Source organism: Arvicanthis niloticus, chromosome 19, assembly GCF_011762505.2.
Source record: "Arvicanthis niloticus isolate mArvNil1 chromosome 19, mArvNil1.pat.X, whole genome shotgun sequence".
NCBI classification, from domain to species: Eukaryota; Metazoa; Chordata; class Mammalia; order Rodentia; family Muridae; genus Arvicanthis; species Arvicanthis niloticus.
In genome coordinates this window covers 11,374,952-11,398,768 of record NC_047676.1, presented here as the reverse complement: position 1 = coordinate 11,398,768, position 23,817 = coordinate 11,374,952, and the positions used below count along the sequence as shown (strand labels likewise).

At 43.1% G+C, this 23,817-nt stretch overlaps 1 protein-coding gene across 1 annotated transcript in view; it reads left to right on the top strand.

Moving 5' to 3' along the window:
• Dnah5 (dynein axonemal heavy chain 5) overlaps nt 1–23,817 on the top strand; it is a 236,059-nt gene that overhangs the window by 88,431 nt on the left and 123,811 nt on the right. Inside the window, exons 33-40 of the mRNA XM_034523461.2 lie at nt 2,374–2,586; nt 3,348–3,572; nt 4,846–5,018; nt 16,468–16,646; nt 17,132–17,319; nt 17,663–17,857; nt 21,608–21,742; nt 22,706–22,813. Coding sequence (XP_034379352.1) covers nt 2,374–2,586; nt 3,348–3,572; nt 4,846–5,018; nt 16,468–16,646; nt 17,132–17,319; nt 17,663–17,857; nt 21,608–21,742; nt 22,706–22,813 — 1,416 coding nt within the window. The remainder of the gene's footprint in view (nt 1–2,373; nt 2,587–3,347; nt 3,573–4,845; nt 5,019–16,467; nt 16,647–17,131; nt 17,320–17,662; nt 17,858–21,607; nt 21,743–22,705; nt 22,814–23,817) is intronic.

Genomic DNA, 23,817 nt, shown 5'->3' with positions numbered 1-23,817 from the left:
AAGGTTCCCATGGCTTAAAACCGAAGCTGCGTGCTCTCTCTCAATTCTGGAGGCTCACAGACATTAGATGATAGCAGACTTGATGTCCATCAGGAGACCCTGAGAGAAAACTGTATAATGCTTCTGCCATAGTTTTTCACAGCTTTTAACAGCCCTTGGTGCTTTGGCCACCACACATCACTTTAATATCTGCCTTTTGTGTCTCAAATCTGCTCTTCTTGTAAGGTCAAAAGGCTAAATATTTTTTATCAGGAAATCTAATTCATCCTAACCTCACTGTAATCTGGTGAGACAGGCAAAGATTCTGGTTTCCAGTAATTTCAAGTCCATAGGCACTGGTATTTGCAATTTTATGTTTTTTTTTTTTTTTTTTTAATGTAATTCAAGTCACAAGAGGAAGTGGTGAGCAAAAGAACAAAGCATCATGGGTAGATTACAAAGGTCACGTGAGCTGTGCATTCCTTCTAGTGTGTAACAGAAAAACATGGAGGCTTCTGAGTTAGACACTCAGTTCCTGCTTTAGGCAGTTTGGTGCAGTTGTAGGGTGGACTGGAAGGAGGCAAGGGCGAGGAAGGGAGACCTGCTGCAGTATGCTTGACACGAGGGCCACAGAAGCAAAGACAGGTGGATTCTAATGCTCAGGGACAGTGTTCTTGTTAACCTATGGAATGTGTAGGTTAATGTTCTGTCTCCTAATGGAGTTGGCACTATGTTTCAATGTATGCATTTTTTCTTTCTTTTTTTTATACATTCTACTTTTGCCTCTATTCTTCTCTTTCTCCCTCCCTCTCTTCCTCCTCCTCCTCTTCCTCCTCCTCCTCTTCCTCCTCTGTCGTCGTCTTCTTCTTCTTCTTCTTCTTCTTCTTCTTCTTCTTCTTCTTCTTCTTCTTCTCTCTCTCTCTCTCTCTCTCTCTCTCTCTCTCTCTCTCTCTCTCTCTCTTTGTTAATTTTTTCAGATATGGACTTGCTGTGTAACAAAGGCTAGTCCAGAACTCGTTCTGCATGACAGGCTGGTTTCAAGATTATAATTCTCCTACCCTATCCCTCCAAATCCTGGGATTACAGACATTTGCAATTATAGCTGGCATGTCTAAGAATTTTTATGAAGGCCAACACTGAAAGTGGTCTAAACTAGTGTTTCTTTTCTGGCAGTAGTTTGTCTTTGGTTTATATTTACCAACAACTCAATTCTTAAATAATAAAAAAAACCCCTATATATCAAGAAAAAATCCTTCATGGCATTTGGGGCAATCTTTCTGCTGTACTACTGGGATTTTGCCTTCAACAGAAAAGCTTTTACAGTCTCAGGTTAAGGAGCAAAGGTTGTTTGTCTCCTATCTGGTAGGTTAAATGCCTACTTATCTGTAGCTTCTGTATAACAGTCACTTCTGCAGGTAATGCCGCCTTGGCTTTCTTGTTTGTTTGTTTCCACTGCAAAGTTGCTAAGGTCATCCAGGAAAATGTACAAAATCAGGTCCTGATTTCATGGGCTCTAAATTTTATAAAATCATAAGTACCAAATGCAAGTGAGGAGACCGAAGCTCATGACGCACTGGCCTCTTGGTAGAGTTCGTCAATATACAATGGAAGAGGACTTAACACAGTGCTATGTTTCAGCGCCAAAGAGTGGTGTGTTGCTGGGTTACTTTTTTAAACCAAAGAGCAGAAACAACAGCAAGCATTTGCGTTGCTTTGACGCCATTTTGCTTGTCATGCATATGGGCAGAGATGCAGAGTAGGTATCTTCTTCCAATGATTAATCCATACAAGGAGTTTGGTCTTAGTTCTGTCTTCCATAAAGAGTCCCATCAGGATCTAGGTCTTGAACTCTAGACCGCACGCTCTTCTCATGACACTGCACTGCCCAGAGACTGAAGAGAAATGAACAGGATCAGGTTGGCTTTGATCAGAAGACACATGAGACTCCTCTCCTGGAGAGAGCATTGGGCTTGGCACAGAGTCAGAATTACTTTGTCATGGCTTTGTTCTTGTCATCATATTGATCAGGCCGTCCCTAATGCCAACAGAATAACCATGCGGTGTGGGTTTACAGCCTCTTTGTGAGCTCCATGTTGCTTGGAGGATTTTAGAATTTTCTTCTCTTCCATTAGCATGTTTGCATTAAGTATTCCTTTTAGAAATAAGTTCAGCCCTTTAGAGTTGGAATGAGTTGGAATTGATTTAGGTTTCTCCTACAGATTTTAAAGCTAGCTTTTGGTTGCTGATTTGAAATGACTTTATGTCTTGTTTTGCCCTTCGTTTTATGATTTGCGCCTTAACTTGTAACGGAAGGGTAACATTGACAAAGGGCACGAGGAAAGGTATTTCTTATTTTTATATTAACATAGTTATCTTTTTCATCTTCTAACATAGATCTATGACCGGATTCTGTCAATTTCCTCTCGGGAGGGCGAGACAATTGAATTGGACAAGCCTGTGGTGGCAGAGGGCAATGTGGAAGTCTGGCTTAATTCTCTGCTGGAGGAATCTCAGTCCTCATTACATCTTGTGATTCGCCAGGCAGCTGCAAATATTCAAGAATCCGGTTTCCAATTGATTGAATTTCTTTCTTCCTTCCCTGCTCAGGTCAGTGGATTCAAATTGGAAAGTATTTTTTTTTTTGATAAAACATTTTAAATCTTAGATATTGTCTATAAATGCCTCATAGATGGTGCATTTTTACTTTTACCAAATATTAAGACTTTTCATAAGGACTTAACAAATATAAATAAACTTAAATATTTCAACTATTGGCTATTTGGTGATATATAATTGTATACTTAAATATGACTTGAGGTGACAGATACTTAACATTTTCTTTAACTAATAACAGTTTTTCTTATGAAATCTCCTTATGTAGCAATATACATAGATTATAAACATGTATGCAGAGCACACTTAACTAGAAAAATATTCTTTAGTATAAAAATACAGGAAACAAGTTCTTTTAGTCCTTGTGACCAATAAAGATTTTTATGGGTTTCTACTATATACAAACACTGTGCCCATTTGTGTAAGGGCACCTTAATTCATTTCCTTATCTGAAAATGACTTTAAAATCTATTTGGATTGAAGCGTGAACTCAACATGTGTGACTGAAGATCCCAGGAGAGACACAGTCCCCTCAGAGGCCTTCCCATACTAACCCATTAGATAAACAACATGAATTGAGTCCATGGACTTTGAAACAAAAGAAGTTGATATAATCCAACCATCCATTTGTATATTAACTATGGTGATTGATTATGCTGTGATTTCTCTATAAATTTTGAATTCCATGCAAGTTGTAACTATACTGTGTACACTCTCATGAAGCCTTAGCCTTTCTTGTTTAAAACCTCTGCAAGGTCGGATTATTAGGAATTCAAATGCTGTGGACCCGGGACTCAGAAGAAGCCCTTCGAAATGCCAAGTTTGATAAGAAAATCATGCAGAAGACCAACCAGTCCTTCCTAGAGTTACTGAACGTGCTGATTGAGATTACCACAAAGGATCTGAGTTCCGTGGAACGGGTTAAATATGAGACTCTGATTACTATTCATGTGCACCAAAGGGACATCTTTGATGACCTGGTAAATGCTTTATAAACGTTGTGTTATATACAGAAAACAAACCCTAGACGCCATCTGTGTTCAGCTCCTGGATTGATTAGATTGAATTCGTGAAAAGGTCAGATTCAGGCAGAGGCTTACTGATATCAGAATGCACGTGTGTCAAACTGTCTTTTCAGCCTTAAGCTGGAATTTCAGTCCTATTCCAATGATCTATAGGATTTCACTGGGGCAATGAGAGATTGCTCAAAAAATTCTTGGTGGTTATTTTAGATGGTAAAATGCCATGCAGCATTCCCTAAAAGCTTTTCTCTGTCTAGTTTCCCTCTTAGTTCACTGATCTCTTGGGGACAGAGAGAAGCACATTGGTAATAGAGCTGTTTGTAACATTTTTTTTGGGGGGGGGGGCAGATTTGACAAAACCCATCCCTCACAAGTGGTTTGCAAACTTAAGTTATTTATCTCCTTGATTGCAAAGTGGCCCTTCATACTCCTGCACATGTCATGTGGAGTGGGATGGAAGGGGAGAGGCATAGTTACAGTAAAAATCTTAGGATCGTACTCTTCTATAGAATGTAATATTAGGTGAGAGGCAAGAAAGAAGCGCTTACGAGCACAGTTTTCTGGATTGTGTCTCAGCCCCATCGTGTAAGAAAAGTTTATGAAAGATTGGTCCTGATGTGGTGGAATCAAAAGACTGCGTTTTCAGACCGCTTCGTGCTAATCTTGTCACCAAATAGCTAAGCACACTCACAGGGTAATTTTAGACTTCTTATTTGTCCAAAAGAAATAATTAAAGTGTCTTAAAGTTTTAGTAAAAATTTTAGACAAAACCATCGCCAGGTATTAACCTGGCATTGAAATGTTAGGAAAAAAAAAAATGGCATAAAAAGAAAAAAAAACCACACCCAAAAGATTTGATCTTATCAACGTTACTTTTTTTTTTTTTTTGGTAATGAGATTATTGTAGCTCTGTCTTTGTATTCTCATAGATTGAATCTCACATTTCAGTTAATTTGGAACGATGCACGATGCACAGTTATAGAGACGATTCATTATTTGAACTGTAACGCCTTTTCATGTTGAGGGGCGGAGCTGGAGCGGCCTTGACTCCTCCCACTCTCCTAGCGCAAGTTTCTTTTTGGTTTATCAGTAACTGATCGGGTCATATGAGGAGAGGCTTTCCGTCTCTCACCCACTTGGGTTCCCCCCTTTATCCCCACTTTGTGGTCTGTGCAAGTGCTAACGTGTCGACTCGCCTCAGGTCTAACGCAGCATACCCTTTGAATTTCAGTGTCACATGCATGTCAAGAGCCCCACGGACTTTGAGTGGCTGAAACAGTGCAGATTTTATTTTAAGGAGGATTCTGACAAGACGATGATCCACATCACAGACGTGGCTTTCATATACCAGAATGAGTTTTTAGGCTGCACTGACAGACTTGTCATAACTCCGCTCACGGACAGGTGATGGGGGCATTGTGCGGTTCCACGGCCATTTTCTCCTCCGTCCAGCTTTCCGTCTCTTGGGTGGCTGGGGGGACTTTTTGCCAACAGCTCTTTTATAGCAAGGCCTTTGAAAGTTAGTATTTCTGTGTTTGCACCTGTGTTTTCTCATGGGATTCGGGTTGGTTGTCCAAACAAATCTGGTTCCTTTGGCCTTCAGTCCCACAAAGGCAAAGTGGAAATTGCTCGGTGAGAAGGAAGGAACTAATTACGGTGTGCCGCTTGGTGTGAATCACAGTGGGCCTCAAAGCCTACTTTATTAACTTCAGCACCTGTTTTTCTTCAGAGAAACAATTAAGGTGTTTTTATTTATTTTTATTGGTTATTTTATTTATTTACATTTCAAATATTATCCCCCTTCCCGGTTTTCCCTCCTCAACCCCCCTATTCTGCCTCCCTCCCCTGCTTCTATGAGGGTGTTCCACCTCCGACCAACCCACCCCCTCCCTCCCTCCCTCCCTCCCTCCCTCCCTCCCTCCCTCCCTCCCTCCCTCCTTCCCTCCTTCTTCTTCCCTTTCTCCCTCCCTCTCTCCCTCCTACCAACCCACTCATTCTCACTCACTCCCTCCGACGTCACCACCCTAACATTCCCCGACGCTGGGGCATCGAGCCTCCACAGGACCAAGGGCCTTACCTCTTATTGATGCCTGAGAAGGCCGTCCTCTGCTACATATGCAGCAGGAGCCATGAGTCCCTCCATGTGTACTCTTGGGTTGGTGGTTTAGTCCCTGGGAGCTCTGGTGTGTCTGGTTGGTTCATATTGTTCTTCCTGTGGGGTTGCAAACCCCTTCAACTCCTATAGTCCTTTCCCTAACTTCTCCATTGGGGACTCTCTGCTCAGTCTGATGGTTGGCTTTAAGCATCCGAAACTGTATTTCTCAGGCTCTAGCAGAGCCTCTCAGGAGACAGCTATACCAGGCTCCTATCAGCAAGCACTTCTTGGCATCAATAGTGTCTGGGTTTGGTGTCTGCATGTGGGATGGATCCCTACTAGGTGGGGCAGTCTCTGGATGGCCTTTCCTTCAGTCTCTGCTCACTCTTTGTCCCTGTATTTCCTTCAGACAGGAGAAATTCTGGGTAAATACTTTTGAGGTGGGTGGGTGGCCTCATCCCTCAACCAAAGACAGTGCCTAACCTCTGGATACAGTCTCTACAGGTTCTCTTTCCCCTTATGTTGGGTATTTCAGCTAATGTCATCCCCGTTGGGTCCTGGGAGCCTCTTGCTTTCTTGGCATCTGGGACTTTCTTGTGACTACCCCCAGTTCTCCATCACCCACTGTGACACACCTCTGTTCAATTTCCTGACCCTCTGTACTTCTCCCCCGTCTCCTCCCACACCTGATCCTGCCTCTCCATTTCCCTCCACTTTCTCCCTCCCTCTCTCTACTTCCCTCGATTTTTTTTTTGCTCCCCTTTCTAAAGTAGGACTGAGGCATCCACACTTTGGGTCTGCTTTTTTTTTTTGGTGAGCTTTATATGGTCTGTGAGTTGTGTCATGGGTATTCTGAGCTTCTAAAAGGCAGAAGAAAAATCGGGGGAAGCACAGTTGAAGTCAGAAGACTGGTGTGCGGGAGGATGTGGGCATTGTCATTTTTCTCCCCTTTGCCTGTCACTTGCCACTTATGCTGGTTAATTACAGTTGTCAGTTTGAGTGGAGCAAGAGACACCTAGCCCATTCATCATCAACACCTCGAGTTGTCTTTAGGGCTTTCCCCACGGAGAGCTAACTGAGAATGGACTAGGGTCTCAGAATGAATTGTAAGTAATAAAGAGAAAGCAAGCAGAGTACCAGCTCCTACGTCTCTCTCTCCCCCGACACAGTGAGATTCAGGATTTCCTCTCTGAGGGAGCTGTCAGTTTCCACCTTCTAGGTCATAGAAAGTATTACAGTTAATGTGGCTGCTTCTGTCTGGAAAATCCTCCTGGTTCCCTCTATTTTCCCACCCATTTCTGTGCTCTCTGTAATCACCCCGCCATACAGTTTCTTTCTACCTTGCTTGTCTCCAATGTACTTTTTTCAGACTTGTGTTAATTTATACTGTTATCATAAAACATAACATCAGTTCAGATGCTTAAACCACACAAATCTATTTTAACCTTTTTGGAAATCTTAAGTGCTCCATTCCTCTGTAGAGACACAAGGGGGCACCATTTCCCACCTTTGAGCAGAAGTCATTCCAGTTCCCTGGAAGCTGCTTTGTCCCTTGCCTGGTGATCTCTCTTTTCACCTGGAGTAGCACAAGCAGTGGACTGAATTCATACTCTGATGTCCAGCACCCCAACTTCCCCCGTCTTGTGTCTTTGAGATGCTTTTCTGACTCCTGCTTCCCCAGAACACACTGAATCCAGGCAACCCAGGATAATCTGTCTAGCCCAGCATCCTCACACTGCTAATGTTTCTTCATGTGCATCCTCTTGCTGCTTGCTGCCCCATTACACATCGGAGTCCTTGTCTCCAGCTGCATTGCACAATCTCACATGGCTTTGAAGAGCATCTATATGAGGATCCCGGACTACACACAGCCACAGTGCTTTCCCTAAGTCCCTGGCACATATATCTATCCAATTGCTGACATGACATGCCTATCTGGATGCTTATAGACTATTTTGCTACAGTATGTTTGATTAGCTCTCATCTTTTTCATTCTAGTCGTTGGCCATTCTATTTCATCCCCGTGGTGTCCACATCCTAACTCTGGAATCTTCTACCCCGACTTCACCAAGCAAGAAATCCCTAGTGCAGTCTTGATGTCTGTCCTCCTTTGCTCTCTGTTACTCAGATCACAATCAACATCTGGAATGTGACAGAATTTTTAAAAACACTTTTCTGAAACCTTTTGTGATACACCACAATCTCTGACCTAGACTATTGGCATAGTCTCTCAGCTGGATTCCCTACATTGTGCCCTGTTGTCTGTTCCCAGTACGGACAGCAGAATGCAAGCAACATGGTGTCATTTCATTACCTCTAGCCTTCTACTTTGGCTTCATCTGAGAGAGTCAAGGCTACTGTTACATCAGCTTAGGAAGCCTGGCACAGGTGACCCTGGTCACATCTGTCGTTCCTTCCTTAGTCACTCTCATCCACATGCTCTTTGGAGGTTGTCTTAGTCAGGGTTTCTATTCCTGCACAAAACATCATGACCAAGAAGCAAGTTGGGGAGGAAAGGGTTTATTCAGCTTATACTTCCACACTGCTGTTCATCACCAAAGGAAGTCAGGACTGGAACTCAAGCAGGTCAGGAAGCAGGAGCTGATGCAAAGGCCATGGAGAGATGTTATTTACCGGCTTGCTTTCCCTGGCTTGCTCAGCTTGCTTTCTTATAGAACTCAAAAACACCAGCCCAGGAATGGCACCACCCACAATGGGCCATCTCCCATTGATTACTAATTGAGAAAATGCCTTACAGTTTGATCTCATGGAGGCATTTCCTCAACTGAAGCTCCTTTCTCCGTGATAACTCCAGCTTGTGTCAAGTTGACACAAAACCAGGCAGTACAGACGTCCTTTCCTTTTCCTCTTCCTCTTCCCTTTCCTCTTATCTTCCCTTCCCTCTCCTTCACTTTACATCATAGCCTCCCTCTTCTCCCTCTTCTTCTCTCAGTCCCAGTCTCACAAACTCTTCCCCCAGCTACCCCTCTCTTTAGAGAAAGGGAAGGTCCCCCCTCTCCCTCCCCCTCACCAACCCATCCGACACATCAAGTTGAAGCAGAACCAACCACATTCTCTCCCACTGAGGCTGAACAAAGCCCACCTTGGGGAAGGGGATCCTACAGGCAACTATTCAGAGACAGCCCCTGTTGCAATTGCTAGGGGTCCACATGAATACCAAGCTGCACATCTGCTACAAATGTGTAGGGGGCCTAGGTCCAGCCCATGCATGTATTCGGTTGGTGGTTCAGTCTCTCTGAGCCCCCATCGGTCCAGTTTAGTTGACTCTGTAGGTGTTTTTGTATTGTTCTTGACCCCTCCAGCTTGCTCAGTTCTGTGCCCCCATCTTCCACAGGACCCTCTATGGGATTTCCTAAACAGACCCTGTACACAGCCTTGGAGCTGAGAGAATAGCCTGACTTCTTCACTGTCTTCATTTCTCTACTCAGATGTCACCACGGAGCGTCTTGTGACTCACATTAGACAGATGAAGTAGGTCCTAGTCCCCACAACACATGTACACAGATTATTATGAACCTGTTTTCTTCCTTGAAAATGCAAGCCCCATGAGTCAGGCTTCACATTGAAATTGATGTACTCATTGAAATACTTGTCACATAATAGTTGCTAAATAAATAATTCCCGGAGGAACGGAGGAACAGAAGATATCAGCTCTTTCACAACAGCAAGTTAAACAGATGAAGAGAAAGTAGAAGGTTGGGATGGAGAAACTTTTCAGGTTTTTAAAGTTATTAGTCATTTTGTATTCCTATGCACATATTAGATATGTACTTGTCAAAATCTGAATTTTCATATACATGTGTGAGGTTTGATCTCTTTTGTTACTTGGTCATCTCACCATCAAGAACCAGAGAAGCTTGAGAGCAATGTGAGTATTTGCAAATTTAAGTGTGGATAGTTCTGAAATCCATTTTAGATTTCCTCCCCCATGCTCTCCTCCTGCATTTCTTCAGCTTGAAGGTGTGAGAAGTGAAGCATCGTTTGCGGCTCATGGCTCAGAGTATAAGGTTTTCTGCCCTTTTACAGGAAGAAAGCTCCTCACTAAAACAAACACGTTATAAAGGTATAATTTTGGAGGCCCTGACACACACTGTCAGCGTGTGCTGACTGAGCTGTGAAGTCTGACGGCCATGGCAGCTCTTTCTTAGGAGCTTCACATCACATGCATACACCTGTCGACATTTCAGATGGCCAAATGGCCATCATGACATGATAAAAATATATTTGACCTTCCTTTAAAACTCACCACTCTCCATCCACTCTGAGCACACACAGACGAGGCTGGATTGTCTTCACTACTGCTGTTATGCAGACAGAGGCCAGATGAAACCAAGGGCACACTTAGTATCCTTGTTGACAGAGGTACAGAAAAGCACAAAGCATTTTCTCCCGATACAGTAAAATAGTTTCTAAGACTATTTGACTCCGCCCTTAACAGCTGTGGCATCTTTGGCAGGATCCCTGGCCCCTCTCACTTGTTTTTTGGAATATTTATATGGACTATATGGGATCATGCATGAAAATCTTCTCGCCTTAGCTGCTTTGGAGTAGAAGTGACATAAATCTGATAGAAGAATCCAGAGAGCTTATTTTGGCTTGTGAATTAAAGTCAGCTTGGGCTGCATATTTCCAGGTTCACCTGAACTACATAGTAGGATCCAACATAAAACACACAGAGAGAGAGAGAGAGAGAGAGAGAGAGAGAGAGAGAGAGAGAGGGAGGGGGAGAGGGAGAGGGAGAGGGAGAGGGGGAGAGGGGGAGAGGGGGAGAGGGGGGAGAGGGGGAGAGGGGGAGAGGGGGAGAGGGGGAGAGGGGGAGAGGGGGAGAGGGGGAGAGGGGGAGAGGGGGAGAGGGGGAGAGGGGGAGAGGGGGAGAGGGGGAGAGGGGGAGGAGGGGAGGAGAGGGGGAGAGGGGGAGAGGGGGAGGGGGAGGGGGAGGGGGAGGGGGAGGGGGGAGGGGGAGGGGGAGGGGGAGGGGGAGGGGGAGGGGGAGGGGGAGGGGGAGGGGGGAGGGGGAGGGGGAGGGGGAGGGGGAGGGGAGAGGGGGAGGGGGAGGGGGAGGGGGAGGGGGAGGGGAGAGGGGGAGGGGGAGGGGGGAGGGGGAGAGGGAGAGGGAGAGGGAGAGGGAGAGGGAGACGGAGACAGAGAGAAGAGAGAGCAGAGGAGACACAGAGAGACAGACATAGACAGTGACACAGAGAAGAGAGACAGAGACAGAGAGATAGAGCCAGAGAGAGACAAAAGGCAGGGGAGAGACAGTCTGTCCATAATTACCTTCCCCTAGGCACTTGAGTACAGCATAACAAATATGAGACTGTGTGGTGAGCTTATTCACTGCATGATGGACAGGAGGCCCGCAGAGGGAGGAATGTAGGCTGAACAAGGCAAGCTATATCCACTAAGAACACCTGCACTCACCTGCTTGCTCCATCTAGGTCTCACTTGCTACAATTTACCACACCCAATAATTCCAGCATACTATGAATCCATCAGGGAATTAATCCATGGGTTAGGTTAGAGGCCTGAAGAGTCAGTCATTGCTTCATGGCTAATCAGCTAGTAGCTGTACCACCAATTATATAAGCCTGGGGGGGGCATTTCATTAAAATCACAATACCTTCCTTATCTGTGGGGGGATATGTTCCAGGATCCTCAGCAGATGCCGGAAATCACGAACAGTATTCAACACTATGGATATTATTCTTTTCCTATATGTACAAATTCATGTTGAGATGTGATTTATAAATTATGCATAGCAGGAGACTATCAGTAACTAATGAAAAAATGAATTGTAATAAAAGTTCTACAAATATATCTTTATCTCTCTTAAAATATTCATTTCATAGACTTGAGAAAATGGCAACTTCAGAAGATGAATGCACAGATAAGGAGGAATTGTATGTACCCAGAGAAACACAGAGATGGTCCTCTCTCCCTCCCCTTCTTGTTGTCTCTCTGTCTTTGTCTCTCACTGTCTCTCGTTCTCTGTGTTTCTATCTCTGACTCTCTGTGTCTATCTCTCCCCATTTCTACGTCTCTCTCTGTGTCTTTTTCTGTGTCTCTTACTGTTCATCTTTTTCTGTTTCTGTCTCTGTCTTTCTCTGTCACTCATTTTTCCCTTTCTCTGTGTCTCTGTCCATGTCTCTCTCTCTCTCTCTCTCTCTCTCTCTCTCTCTCTCTCTCTCTCTCTCTCTCTCTCTCTCTCTGTGTGTGTGATCCTACCATACAGCTCAGGTGGACCTGGAAATATGAAGCCCAGCTGACTTCAATTCTTGATCATTGTCCATCCTGCCATAGTCTACTGCATTATCTGTTCTGTGTTGGCCTACTGAGTGCTGGGATTACAGGAGTGGCCTACTCTGCCTCACTCATTGCTATTCTTAATCATGGAATACACATTGTTTAGTGACCTTTTCTGTCGGCTCCCCTTAAACACATAAGTGTGTCCTAGCTCAAAGTCTGCAACTAACTCCAATTCTCAACAAAGGAAGATCCTTGCTGGTGCACATACCCTGTTGTTTTCCCTCAGAAACTTTTGAGCATTTTAGAACCAGCGTGTGTGGAAAGTACATCTCTTTACATGTGATAAGAAGCATCTGTCATGCCATGGACGCTCATCAGCGATGGCAGCATTGATCACAGGTTTAAGGAGCTCTGCAGGACAGCAAGGAGTGGTTGGAGCTGGTTCCTTACCCTAGAGGCTGGGTGTGCCCTGAGTCTAACAGAAGGGACTAAGCAGCTATGGGCTAGACTAAGCATCAGCTCTTCTCCAGAGATGCAGAGCAGAGTCACTCCACTGAAGGATCATTCTCCTCACTCGTGAGATGGGACTTCCATTCTTGCAGGTTTCTCTGGGGGGTGTTAATGAGTTAACATGGAGAGCATTGTATCGGGTGGTGGTTGTTCAAGACTCCTTTGAAAGAATGATGACATGCAAGGAGGGGATTAGGTCTTCAGCTAGAAGAAAAACTTGATGGGAGGGCATGTGTCCATCTGGTTTCTCACCAGGCTTCTTCCTCCTTGGCCAGGCTGGTTGCTCACCTGGTTTTCAAGAACTTATTTCTAGTAGAGAACCTGACAGACCCCAGTCTGCGCACTTGATACTCCTGCATTTTTTTTTCCGAGTTATTTCTCAGGTCCATATGAACACTTTTCTTTTCAGCCATGGGAAACAAAACTGTGCCAGCTTATGAATTATTTTCTTTGGCAACACCAGGTGGTGCTGGGAATCAAGTAATCTATCATCAGATTTCCAGGATAAAATTTTTTCTTATATCTTCTCACCAGGTCTTTCATGTGTTATCCTCATATTAGAAATGGAAGGAATTGCAGGTGCTTGAAGGCCAACCTGCAATGTTATTATCCAGCAATGTGTTGTTTAAAACCAAGATTCTGTGGGGCTGGGGAGATGGCTCAGGTGTTGAGGGAGCTTGCTGCTCTTGCAGAGGACCTGGGTTCTCTTCCCATTACAATTACAATTCTGCATTACACTCACAACTATCAGTAGATCCAGTGCCTTCTTTCTTGTGGCCTCTGTAGGCTCTGCTCACACATGGTGCACATAAACTTATACACACTACATTCACACTCAAAACACATTAGATTAAATTAAATCAAATCAAGGATGTGGAATTATGAGCTCTTAGATTTTAAATACAACAAATCTATTTAAATGACTCCCGATCCTATGAATAGAATGTACTTATTTTTCTCTTTTTCTCATGCTTCAAATTGAACCTAGAGTCTTGGGCAACACTTCTGTTTAGCTGCATCCCAAGATTTTGATTTTTTTTTGGAGACAGGATCTCCCTGTACAGCTCAAGCTAACTTTGAACCCATTATGTACCCCAGCTGGTCTTGAATTCATGGTCATTATGCTTCTTCGAATACAACTCTTGTTATCACGACCAGTTTATTTATTTTTACTTTTTCAAAAACAAGTTTTCTTATGTATTTTTGAGGTTTACAACCCAATGTAGTGGACAGGGATAGTAAGTGGTTACTACCACAATGTACATGAGTATAGCTGACAGCTCACAGTTATTTATTTTGGAGAGAAGTTCAGCTATAACCTACAAATTTTGATGATGACTCCTAGCCCAATATAGTCTTACTAACTATAATCCTGTAACATAATTGCATATATACTGTCTATATTTGCTGACTCTACAAAATTGATATGAATCATCTACCTTACATCTTACTTCCTAGCTCCATTTCTGCCTCTGGACATTATTGATTTATTCTCTATGTATCCTGCCTACCTTCTTCCTAGCATGTGTCTTTTGGTGTCTGGCTTATTTTACTTAGCAAAATTTCCTCTGTCATGTGCACCAAATGGTAGGGGATTCTTTCTTTAAAAATTAATTAGTTAATCAATTAATTAATTTTATATCTGACTACATTATCCACTCTCCTTTCTCCTCCCAGTCCTTCCTCTTTCTGTCCTCCCGTATCCATCCCTCCTCTGTTTCTCTTCAGAAACCGGGAGGCCTTCCATGGATATCAACCAGCCCTGGCATACCAAGTTATTGTAAGATGAGGCCAGACAAGGCAGTCCAGTAGGGGGAAAAGGGTCCTACAGGCAGGTTCCAGGATCACAGACGGCCCCTGCTCCCTCTGTTAGGAGTGTCACATGAAGACCAAGCTGCACAACTGTAAGATATGTACAGAAGGGCTAGGTCAGTCCCATGCAGGTCTTGGTTGGTGGTTCATTCTTGCCAGCCCACGTAGACCCAGCTTAGTTGATTTTGTAGGGTTTCCTGTGGTGTCTTCAATCTCTCTGGCCCCTATAATCTTTATTTTTCTCCTCTTCTTCAGGATACCCCAAGCTCTGCCCAGTGTTTGTCTGTGGGTCTCTGCACCTGTTTCTGTCAGTTGCTAGGTGAAACCTTTCTGATGATAGTTCTGGTAGGCTCCTGTCTACAGATATAGCAGAATATCATTAGTAAGTGTTAGGGTGGGCTCCCTCTCATGGTCTGGGTCTCAAGATGGACCAGTCATTGATTGGCTCTTCCTTCAATTTCTGTTCCATTTCACCCTAACATATCTTGTAGCCGGATAAATTATAGGTCAAAGGTTTTGTGCCTGGGTTGATGTTCCAATTCCATCATTGGAATTTCTCCATTCCTGTAACCACAGGAGATGGTCAGTGTGGGCTCCATATCCCCCATTGCTAGGAGTCTTAGCTAGGGTCACTCTCCTGGCAGTTTCCATTGTCCTAGCTTTCTAGCTCATTCCAAAGATGTCCTCCTACTGATTTTAGCTCTCAGTCCCTCTGTCCTCCCCACACTTGACCCTTTCTGTTTCCCTCTCCATCTCATCTCCTACCGAGTTTCCTCTCTCTCTCCACCCCTGATATCTATTTTATTTTCCCTTCTCAATGAGATTCAAGCATCTTCCCTTGGGCCCTATTTGTTACCTCCTTGTTACTTAGTTTCTTTAGGTCTGTGGATTGTAGCACGGTTATCCTGTGCTTTATGGCCATATGTGTTTGTCTTTCTGGGTCTGGGTTACTTCACTCAGAATGATATTTTCTAGTTCCATCCACTTGCCTTAAAATTTCATGATGTCATTGTTTATAAAAGCTGATTAATATTCCATGTGTAAATTTACTACATTTTCTGTATCCATTCTTCAGTTGAGGGACATCTAGGTTGTTCCCAGGTTCTGGCTATTATGAATAAAGCTTCTGTGAACATAGTTGAGCAAATGTCCTTGTAGTATGATAGAGCATCCTTTGGGTTTATACCTAGGAGAGGCATAGCTAGGTCTTGAGGTAGATCTATTCCCAATTTTCTGAGAAACCACCAAATTGATTCCAAAGTGGCTGTACAGGGTTGCACTCCCACCAGCAACAGAGCAGTGTTCCCTTGCTCCACATCCTCTCCAGCATGAGCTGTTGCTTGAGTTTTTGATCTTAGCTGTTCTGACAGGTGTGAGGTGGACTCTCAGTTGTTTTCTTTTTAAAGACTAAAAAGTATTCCCTTCCATAAAACCATATTTTGAAAAGTTCATTCATTCATTAGCTGACAGTTGTGTATCTTCTCTTCTCATCTCATCTCATCTCATCTCACCTCTCCCCTCCCCTCCCCTCCCCTCCCCTCCCCTCCCCTCCCCTCCCCTCCCCTCCCCTCTCTTTTCTTCTTCCTCCCTTCCTTCCTCCCTCCCTTCCTTTCTTGTCGGAGAGGAAGTTTATACCATTTACCACAATGACTTCATCAAGTCACATCTTCACCAACAGTTACAACCCCCTCACCAATGCTTGTTTTTACCTTTGTGGTAACATCCATCCTTTAGGGTGCTGGGTGATATGTAGCAATATGCATTTCCCTCCTAGTCAGCGAGCCTGACTCACTGTTAGTCTTTTGATATGAATAGACTTTAGAGAAGGCCTGTCAGATAAATGTCAATTCCCTATGCTATTTTCTTATGCTTACACATTTGAATAATTACAATAAATATTATCACAAAGCCTGAAAAATGTCAGTGAAGAAATCTGTTTAATTTTTTATAGATTTCTTACACTTATTTGGCCAGTGATAACCTCCTTCTTTTTCCAGAGCACATGCTAACATACATGAGGACATTTGTCTTAGGATATAGGTTAGGGAATTATCTATGAGGGGATTGGTCCTCTTTCTGCATCTTTTAATCACACACAGGCTCATTTCTCTGTGATATCTGGGTGCCTTTGGGATACCCTAGCAAGTTTCTAATGACAGGTTGGCTCTGCAGGTGCTACATCACATTGGCTCAAGCTCTGGGCATGAGCATGGGAGGAGCCCCTGCTGGTCCTGCAGGAACAGGCAAGACAGAGACCACCAAGGACATGGGTCGGTGTCTTGGGAAATACGTTGTAGTTTTCAACTGCTCGGACCAGATGGATTTCCGAGGACTCGGGCGGATATTCAAAGGTGAGCACTGTGCTTTTTTCTCAGTGACTGAGAAATTTCAGGTCGGGTGAAATTTCTTGTTAAGATTTATCTTTCAGGGTGGTCAATGCAGCTTTCTGGCGGCACATGCTTAGGCTGTGGGAAACTTGATTCAGTGTGCAGCAACAACGGCCAAAGGTTTCTATATTCTTTTTAAGAGATACATTTGGTGTCACTTTCCCCCGCTTGTTTTATTTGACAAGCTCAGTCTTAGTAGCACTGGGTGGATGGAATGCTCCTGTAATTTCCCCTTTGTAGAGCACTTGTCATCAGTAATATGGTTGGATGTTCACAGACAGCCTGCTAACGTCTCTGCTCTTTGGGGCCTTTGGACACACCATTTATTTTCTAACCCCAGTTTTGAATAAACCGGTCTCTGGTTCACTTGGGCAGCTGAGTAATATCCGTTTTCTTGGTCTTTAGAAATGATGTACTAATTGGATTTTCCGTTTAATTTCCTTTCTAAGGGCTGGCACAGTCTGGGTCCTGGGGTTGCTTTGATGAATTCAACCGTATCGATCTACCAGTTCTGTCGGTTGCAGCCCAGCAGATCTCCATTATTCTCACGTGTAAAAAAGAACATAAAAAATCTTTTATTTTTACTGATGGAGACAACGTGACCATGAACCCAGAATTTGGACTTTTTCTAACCATGGTAAGTAAGGCGTTGCTAGAAGAGCCAGCCATTGAAATACAACCCAGCCTTGTCATCTCCGCTCTCACCCCTCCCCAGTCCTGTGTCACCTGAGCATCATGCATGCAAATGGAGATTGTAATTATCATTTCTGTTTGAAAACCTTTAAGAGCTAAACAAAGCTCGTATTAATAACTCATGACTTAGATGGTCCAGGCAAAGGAAGAGTGAGGTGTGTAAATGAGCTGCCCACTTGACATTCCAGATCTGTGTTGTGTGCATAATGAATCTCTTAGTATCCTGCCGGCATGTCCTAGCCGTCCCAGGAGTGTGTCATTTATCCTTGGGTTTTGCTTCCATTCAGAACCCTGGCTATGCTGGGCGCCAGGAGCTCCCTGAGAACTTGAAGATCAACTTTCGATCCGTGGCCATGATGGTCCCTGACCGGCAGATTATCATCAGGGTGAAGTTAGCCAGCTGCGGCTTCATTGACAACGTAGTTCTGGCCAGGAAATTTTTCACGCTCTACCAGCTGTGTGAGGAGCAGCTCTCGAAGCAGGTGTGCTACTCTGAAGGTCTTTGTGGAGTTAGACACATTTCTTCTCTCTGTTCACTGGACTATTTCCATTTCTTTTAAAGATTGTTAGGGAATGTCATATAGACATGCAATGTATTTTGACGAATCTACCTCATATTCTGTCCCCTCCAATTCCCCCTTTCTCTCCTTCACTACTTTTCTCTCCAAATTTTATGAGCTCTTAAAACAATCAATTGAGGCTCCTTAGTGCTGCCAGTATATGCATGGATGTAGAGCTATCTGCTGGAGCATGGGTTGCCTCTCAGGTTGGATGCTTGTTAAAAACCAACTCTCCCACTCCCAGAAGCTGCCAATTACCTATAGCTCTTCAGCTTACACTAGAACTCTTGACGATGTACCTTTGCATTAAATATACAATGACAAAGCTGTGTGTGTGTGTGCGTGTGTAATTACATGTGCATTGTGCGTACACAGGCGTGTGGAGGCCAGGGGTCAGCTTCATGAACTGTACCTAAGGTACTGTCCACCTTGGCTTCTGACACAGGGTCTCTCACTGGCCTTAGGCTTGCTGAGTAACCTAGGACCAGTGAGAAACAGGGACCTGTCTGTCTCTGATTTTCCAGTGCAATAAATTCATGTGTGTGCCACCATGCCTGTCTTCTCCCCGCTATTGGTTTTCAAACTGATGTCAGATCTTCATGGTTACACAGCAAGCACTTGACCTACAGAGTTATCTCCCAAGACCCAACAAAATTGATTTTCTCTAGACTTCTGTTAAGAAGTACATTTAAAGAAACAGCTATTTTTAGTACAGAAGTGACGTGGTTATTCTGCAAGCTGACTTATGAGCTATATTATGAATGATATTGCTGTTGGCAGTTTACATAACCTGTGTGTGCATTATGGTGTACAGAGGCGATGACATAGTTTTTGGGATCTTCTGTCTATTGACTCCCCCCCCCCCCCAAGTTTGCCTATATATTTAACTGAGCTTGTTGACTAATTGCTTTTTCTGTTGTAAATTCTTGATAGTTTCTTATATGTTTGGGATATCAGATAAAGCCTTCATGAGAGTTAATGGCTAGAAGTTAATCACATATCACATCTGTATTAATTATCTATCACCAACTAACAATTTTAGTCACAAGCTCAAAGGCTTGAAAGAGTGGATAGCATTTCATAATGTCTGAGGAACTGAAGTCACCTTCAGTGGGTCCAATATATGTCGGAAGGCTGCAGTGAAGATGCTGGCCAGAGCCTTGATTCCATCTCACTCTTGATTGGGCATCGGTTTAGTGAATTATCTTCTCTCTCCCTCCTGTTCCTCAGATATAGAAAATGTTCTGTGTCCCTGACTCCAGCCCTTGTCTTCATTGCTTCTGTACTCCACTCCTATGGCTACACCCACAAAGCCCCCATGCTAATTTCATCCACTGGCACTTTGAAGTTATTGCTACTTTTGGGCACATTTACTTAGACTTTTATTTCTTTGTTGTTGTCGCTGCTACTGCTGACCACCACCACCATCCTCCTCCCCCTCTTTCTCCTCTTCTTCTCCCTCCTCCTCCTCTTCTTCTTCTTTTCCTCCTCTTCTTCTCCTCCTTCTTCCTTTTATTTATTAAAGAGCACACTGTAGCTGTCTTCAGAAACACCAGAAGAGAGCATCAGATCCCATTACAGATGGTTGTGAGCCACCATGTGGTTGCTGGGAATTGAACTCAGGACCTCTGAAAGAGCAGTCACTGCTCTTAACCACCGAGCCATCTCTCCAGCCCCTTTTTGTTCTTCTTATGAACAAAAACTGACCTTGAATGTGTTTTGTGCTCTACCCTCAATACATGAGCACTGTGTGGCACTCCTTGTTACATTAACCAATGGCTTTTAATTTTATTTTGTAAAACATGTAACTTACTATATCAGTTGTTTAAACTGCACAGTTCATTAGTGTTAAATATACTTATAACAGATCTATAGACATTTTCATAATTTCTTTCCTTGCAAAACTAAACCCTGTAATTGGACAGCTCCCTTTTTTGTACCCCCCTGACCCTGGTAGCCACTATTCTAATTTTCTGCCAACTTAATAGATTACTCACGTACATGAAACAATACAATGTTTGTTCTTCTGTGGCGATAATACCTTCCAGGTTCATCGACAATGTGGTATGGAATTTCTTCTTTGTGTGGCTATGTAATACTCCACTGTGTGAAAGGGCTGTGTTTTTCTTCTTCATTCATCTGTGGTAGGGCATCTGGGTATCCTGGATGCTCCCTACTTCTAGCTCTTGTGAACAGTAGGGTATGAATATTATATATTGTTCAAATGTCGCTTTGAGATTGGGCTTCCCCTGGGAGTGTTACATCATATGGAAGGTCTACTTTTTAAGCTTTTAAGACAATGTCTCACTCTATTACACAGGTTGGCCTGCAACTTGCTATTGAGTCTTGAAGTTGACATCCTTCGGCATTCTCCAGGTGCTGGGATGGGCCTTTGCCCGTGCACCTGGCCTGATTGCTTCATTTTTAATTTTTAGAACTGCCAGCTGTATTCCACAGTGGTTGGATAATGGAATTTTAATTATTCACCTCATACATGCTAACATTTGGAATGTAGAACTTTCACAATTATTATACTAAGCACAAAGCTGGGGCATCACTCCAGATTTAACAGGATTCTTTCTCCAGGTGATCCTGGCATGTAACTTCTTTTCCTTATGCTTAATATTCTTACATTATTAGTAAAAGTTTGAGAGTGTTATGTCTGAGTTTAGTTCTGCTTTTGAATTTTAGCTATAGTGACACAAATGCATTTTCATATGTATGAATGATTGAGAGGAAGGTAAAGGAATGTCAGCGTCTAAGAGGAAATGTGTACCTTTCCCCTTATCTAGACACATCCCTGTTTTAACCCAAGGACTTAAGCTGATGATGGTATAAGAAAAGACTCTTGGATAGTCTTTACTTTTCAACAAGCATATCGATAAAGAACATTTTTGTTCTATTTTTTGACTTCTTAATTGATTTGTTGTGAATTTCACATCATGCACCCAATCACAGTCATCTTCCTGTTGCTCCATATCTGTCCTCCATCCTTGGAAACTGCTCCCACAAAACCAAACTAAACACCAAACCAAACCAAACCAAACCAAACCAAACCAAACCAAACCAAACCAAAATAACACAAAATCTCACAGTGGAAGCTGTGGTGTGTCCCAGTGTTTCACACAGTCTACCCTTTTGACCAAATAGCTTTAGTTGCAAATGTTCATACACTATCAGTACTGGGTTCTCACTGGGAACTCATCTTGGATATTCTATTGTTTTCCCATGTCATGGAAATCCTACAGCTTTGGTTTTGGAGGACCAGCCTTTTCATGTGCTCTAGCAGTTCTTAGATGGGGTAGCTGTTGGCTTGGGTTAACTCAAAGCCCTGGATCTCAGCGGGTGGTAGCTGAGTTGTTCAGCCCACCAGTTATCCTGTGCCTACAACATCAGGGCCAGCTTTATCAAGGTGAGGTGGAGGGTGGGGGTGTGGCATGGAGGAGCTCTCTTTTGAGTGCTACAGGACCAGCTTTCCTGACCTATCACAGGGGGAGGTAGAGCTAGCTCGCCTAAGCTCACACACCTTCAAAGTCTGCTCACCTACATCCTTACTTTTTTTTTTAAAGTGTCAGCATTAATTTATTATCATGAATGTGTTTTCAACTAAATTCATATTGTTTCCATGATAGGATATTATTGGAAATAAGCCCAATATTTCCATTTCTTCAGGTTCACTATGACTTCGGTCTACGTAACATTCTGTCAGTTCTGCGCACACTGGGTGCAGCAAAAAGAGCCTGTCCCACGGATACAGAATCCACCATCGTAATGCGTGTGCTTCGTGACATGAATCTTTCCAAACTGGTGAGACTCACAGGGGGAAGTAGTTCACCTGCTTAAGTATGAACTTAACGAATCAGATTTAGAACTATTTATTTAAATTTATTTAAATGCTTGATTCTCAGATCAAGTGCTAGAGAGCAGAGTTTAAATTATTCATTTTCAGAAGTTTTTTTTTCCTCAAATGGCTCACATCTAGTCAGAAATATTTCTATTTCAATAGAATTGAATTGATTAAGAAACAAACTATATACAGGGCTGGAGAGATGGCTCAGCAGTTAAGAACACCTAAGACCATTGATTGCTCTTCTACAAGACTCGGGTTTGATTCCCAGAACCTACATGGTGATTGTCTCCACAGGTACCAGGAAACACGCTACACAGACAAAACATGTCCATGAAATACAATAATAATTTTAAAAACTCATACAATAAAGATCTAAATAGTTGAAATCATTTCTGTGTGGTAAATAAAAATATTGCTTTTAAAAAGTCTTCAGAGCCTGGTAAGGAGTTGTATTAAGTTTTACAAGGATGTAATAATTTCCTATTCTTATAGTAACTACTGGCGATCAATATCTAACATCAATGTCTCTATATGTAGAATAACATAATGCTGGTTTTGTTTCAAAAGAGAATTAAGAACCAGATTCCAACTAATTAATTTACAAATATATTTTTTATTGAGAGAATTTATTTAGTTTAAGTTAGGAATTACAGACCTCTGTCTTCTGAATGGAGGGTTTTATGAAACATTTGAAATGTTGGTAGGGTTTTCTTTTATTGTTTGTTTATTTTTGTTTTCTTTACTCACTTTAACTTTTTAATTATGGGAAACATGAAGAACATATCATTCATATTAGATAAACTTCTATTCATATACTAATGGTCCCCCTGGCCTGTGTTGAGCATTTTCACAATTTCTGCATATTCTGTGTTTGTGTTGTTGGAGTCATTGCTCTCTTTTCTATCTGTTGTTCTTTGTAGATTGATGAAGACGAGCCCCTGTTTTTGAGTTTGATTGAAGATCTATTTCCAAATATTCTTTTGGACAAAGCAGGCTACCCTGAGCTGGAGACAGCAATCAGTAAACAGGTAATGCATTTCATGGTGCGTACACTAAGTGTTGTATCTGAGCTGTCTGAGTTTGGTGGGAGTGAAGGAGAGTGTCCTCACCCTCACTGTGGCCCCAAGAGTGACACCAAGGCTGCAGCCTTTCTAAAGGAGAGGTCACTGCTGGCCATTGATGAAGCTCCCCCAACAAAGTTCTTCTGCCTTTGCGTAGCCACATGTCCAGAAAGTCACATCTGAATGGTGCCAGGACTACTGGGAACCATCCCACTAGATTTAGAAATAAAATGTCACAGGTTGGCAGAGTCTGTAGGGATTCAGATGGTGTACTGGCTGTTTTTGTGTGTCAGCTTGACACAAGCTGGAGTTATCACAGAGAAAGGAGCCTCCCTTGAGGAAATGCCTCTGTGAGATCCAGTTGTAAGGCATTTTCCCAATTAGTAATCCAGGGTGGGAGGGCCTAGCTCATTGTGAGTGGTGCCATCCCTGGCTGGTAGTCGTGGGTTCTATAGCAAATTAAGCTGAGCAAGCCAGGGAAGCAAGCCAGTAAGCAGCACTCCTCCATGGCCTGTGCATCAGCTCCTGCCTCCAAGTTCCTGTCCTGTGTGAGTTCTTGTCCTGACTTCCTTTGGTGATGAACAGCAATGTGGAAGTGTAAGCTGAATAAACCCTTTCATCCCTAACTTGCTTCTTGGTCATGATGTTTTGTGCAGGAATAGAAACGCTAAGACAGATGGGTTTTCTGTTGGACCTCAGTTTGGCTCTGGCATCTGCCACAGGAGTCTCCAGACTTATGTTTCTGTATTCTACTTGCAGTGATGTCATGTGACTTCTCTACATTCATTTCCTCTGGAAGATTAGTGTAATCTTCCATAGTCTCTGTGATGGAGGATTCCATAGCAATGTGCCTAGTCAAGCATCTGAATTTATGGACACTTGCTGCTGTTTAATTGACTACAGTCTATGAGTGGAGATGAACAGTATAAACATTACACCTTAGTTTACCTTCCTTGAAGAAGAATTTTAGA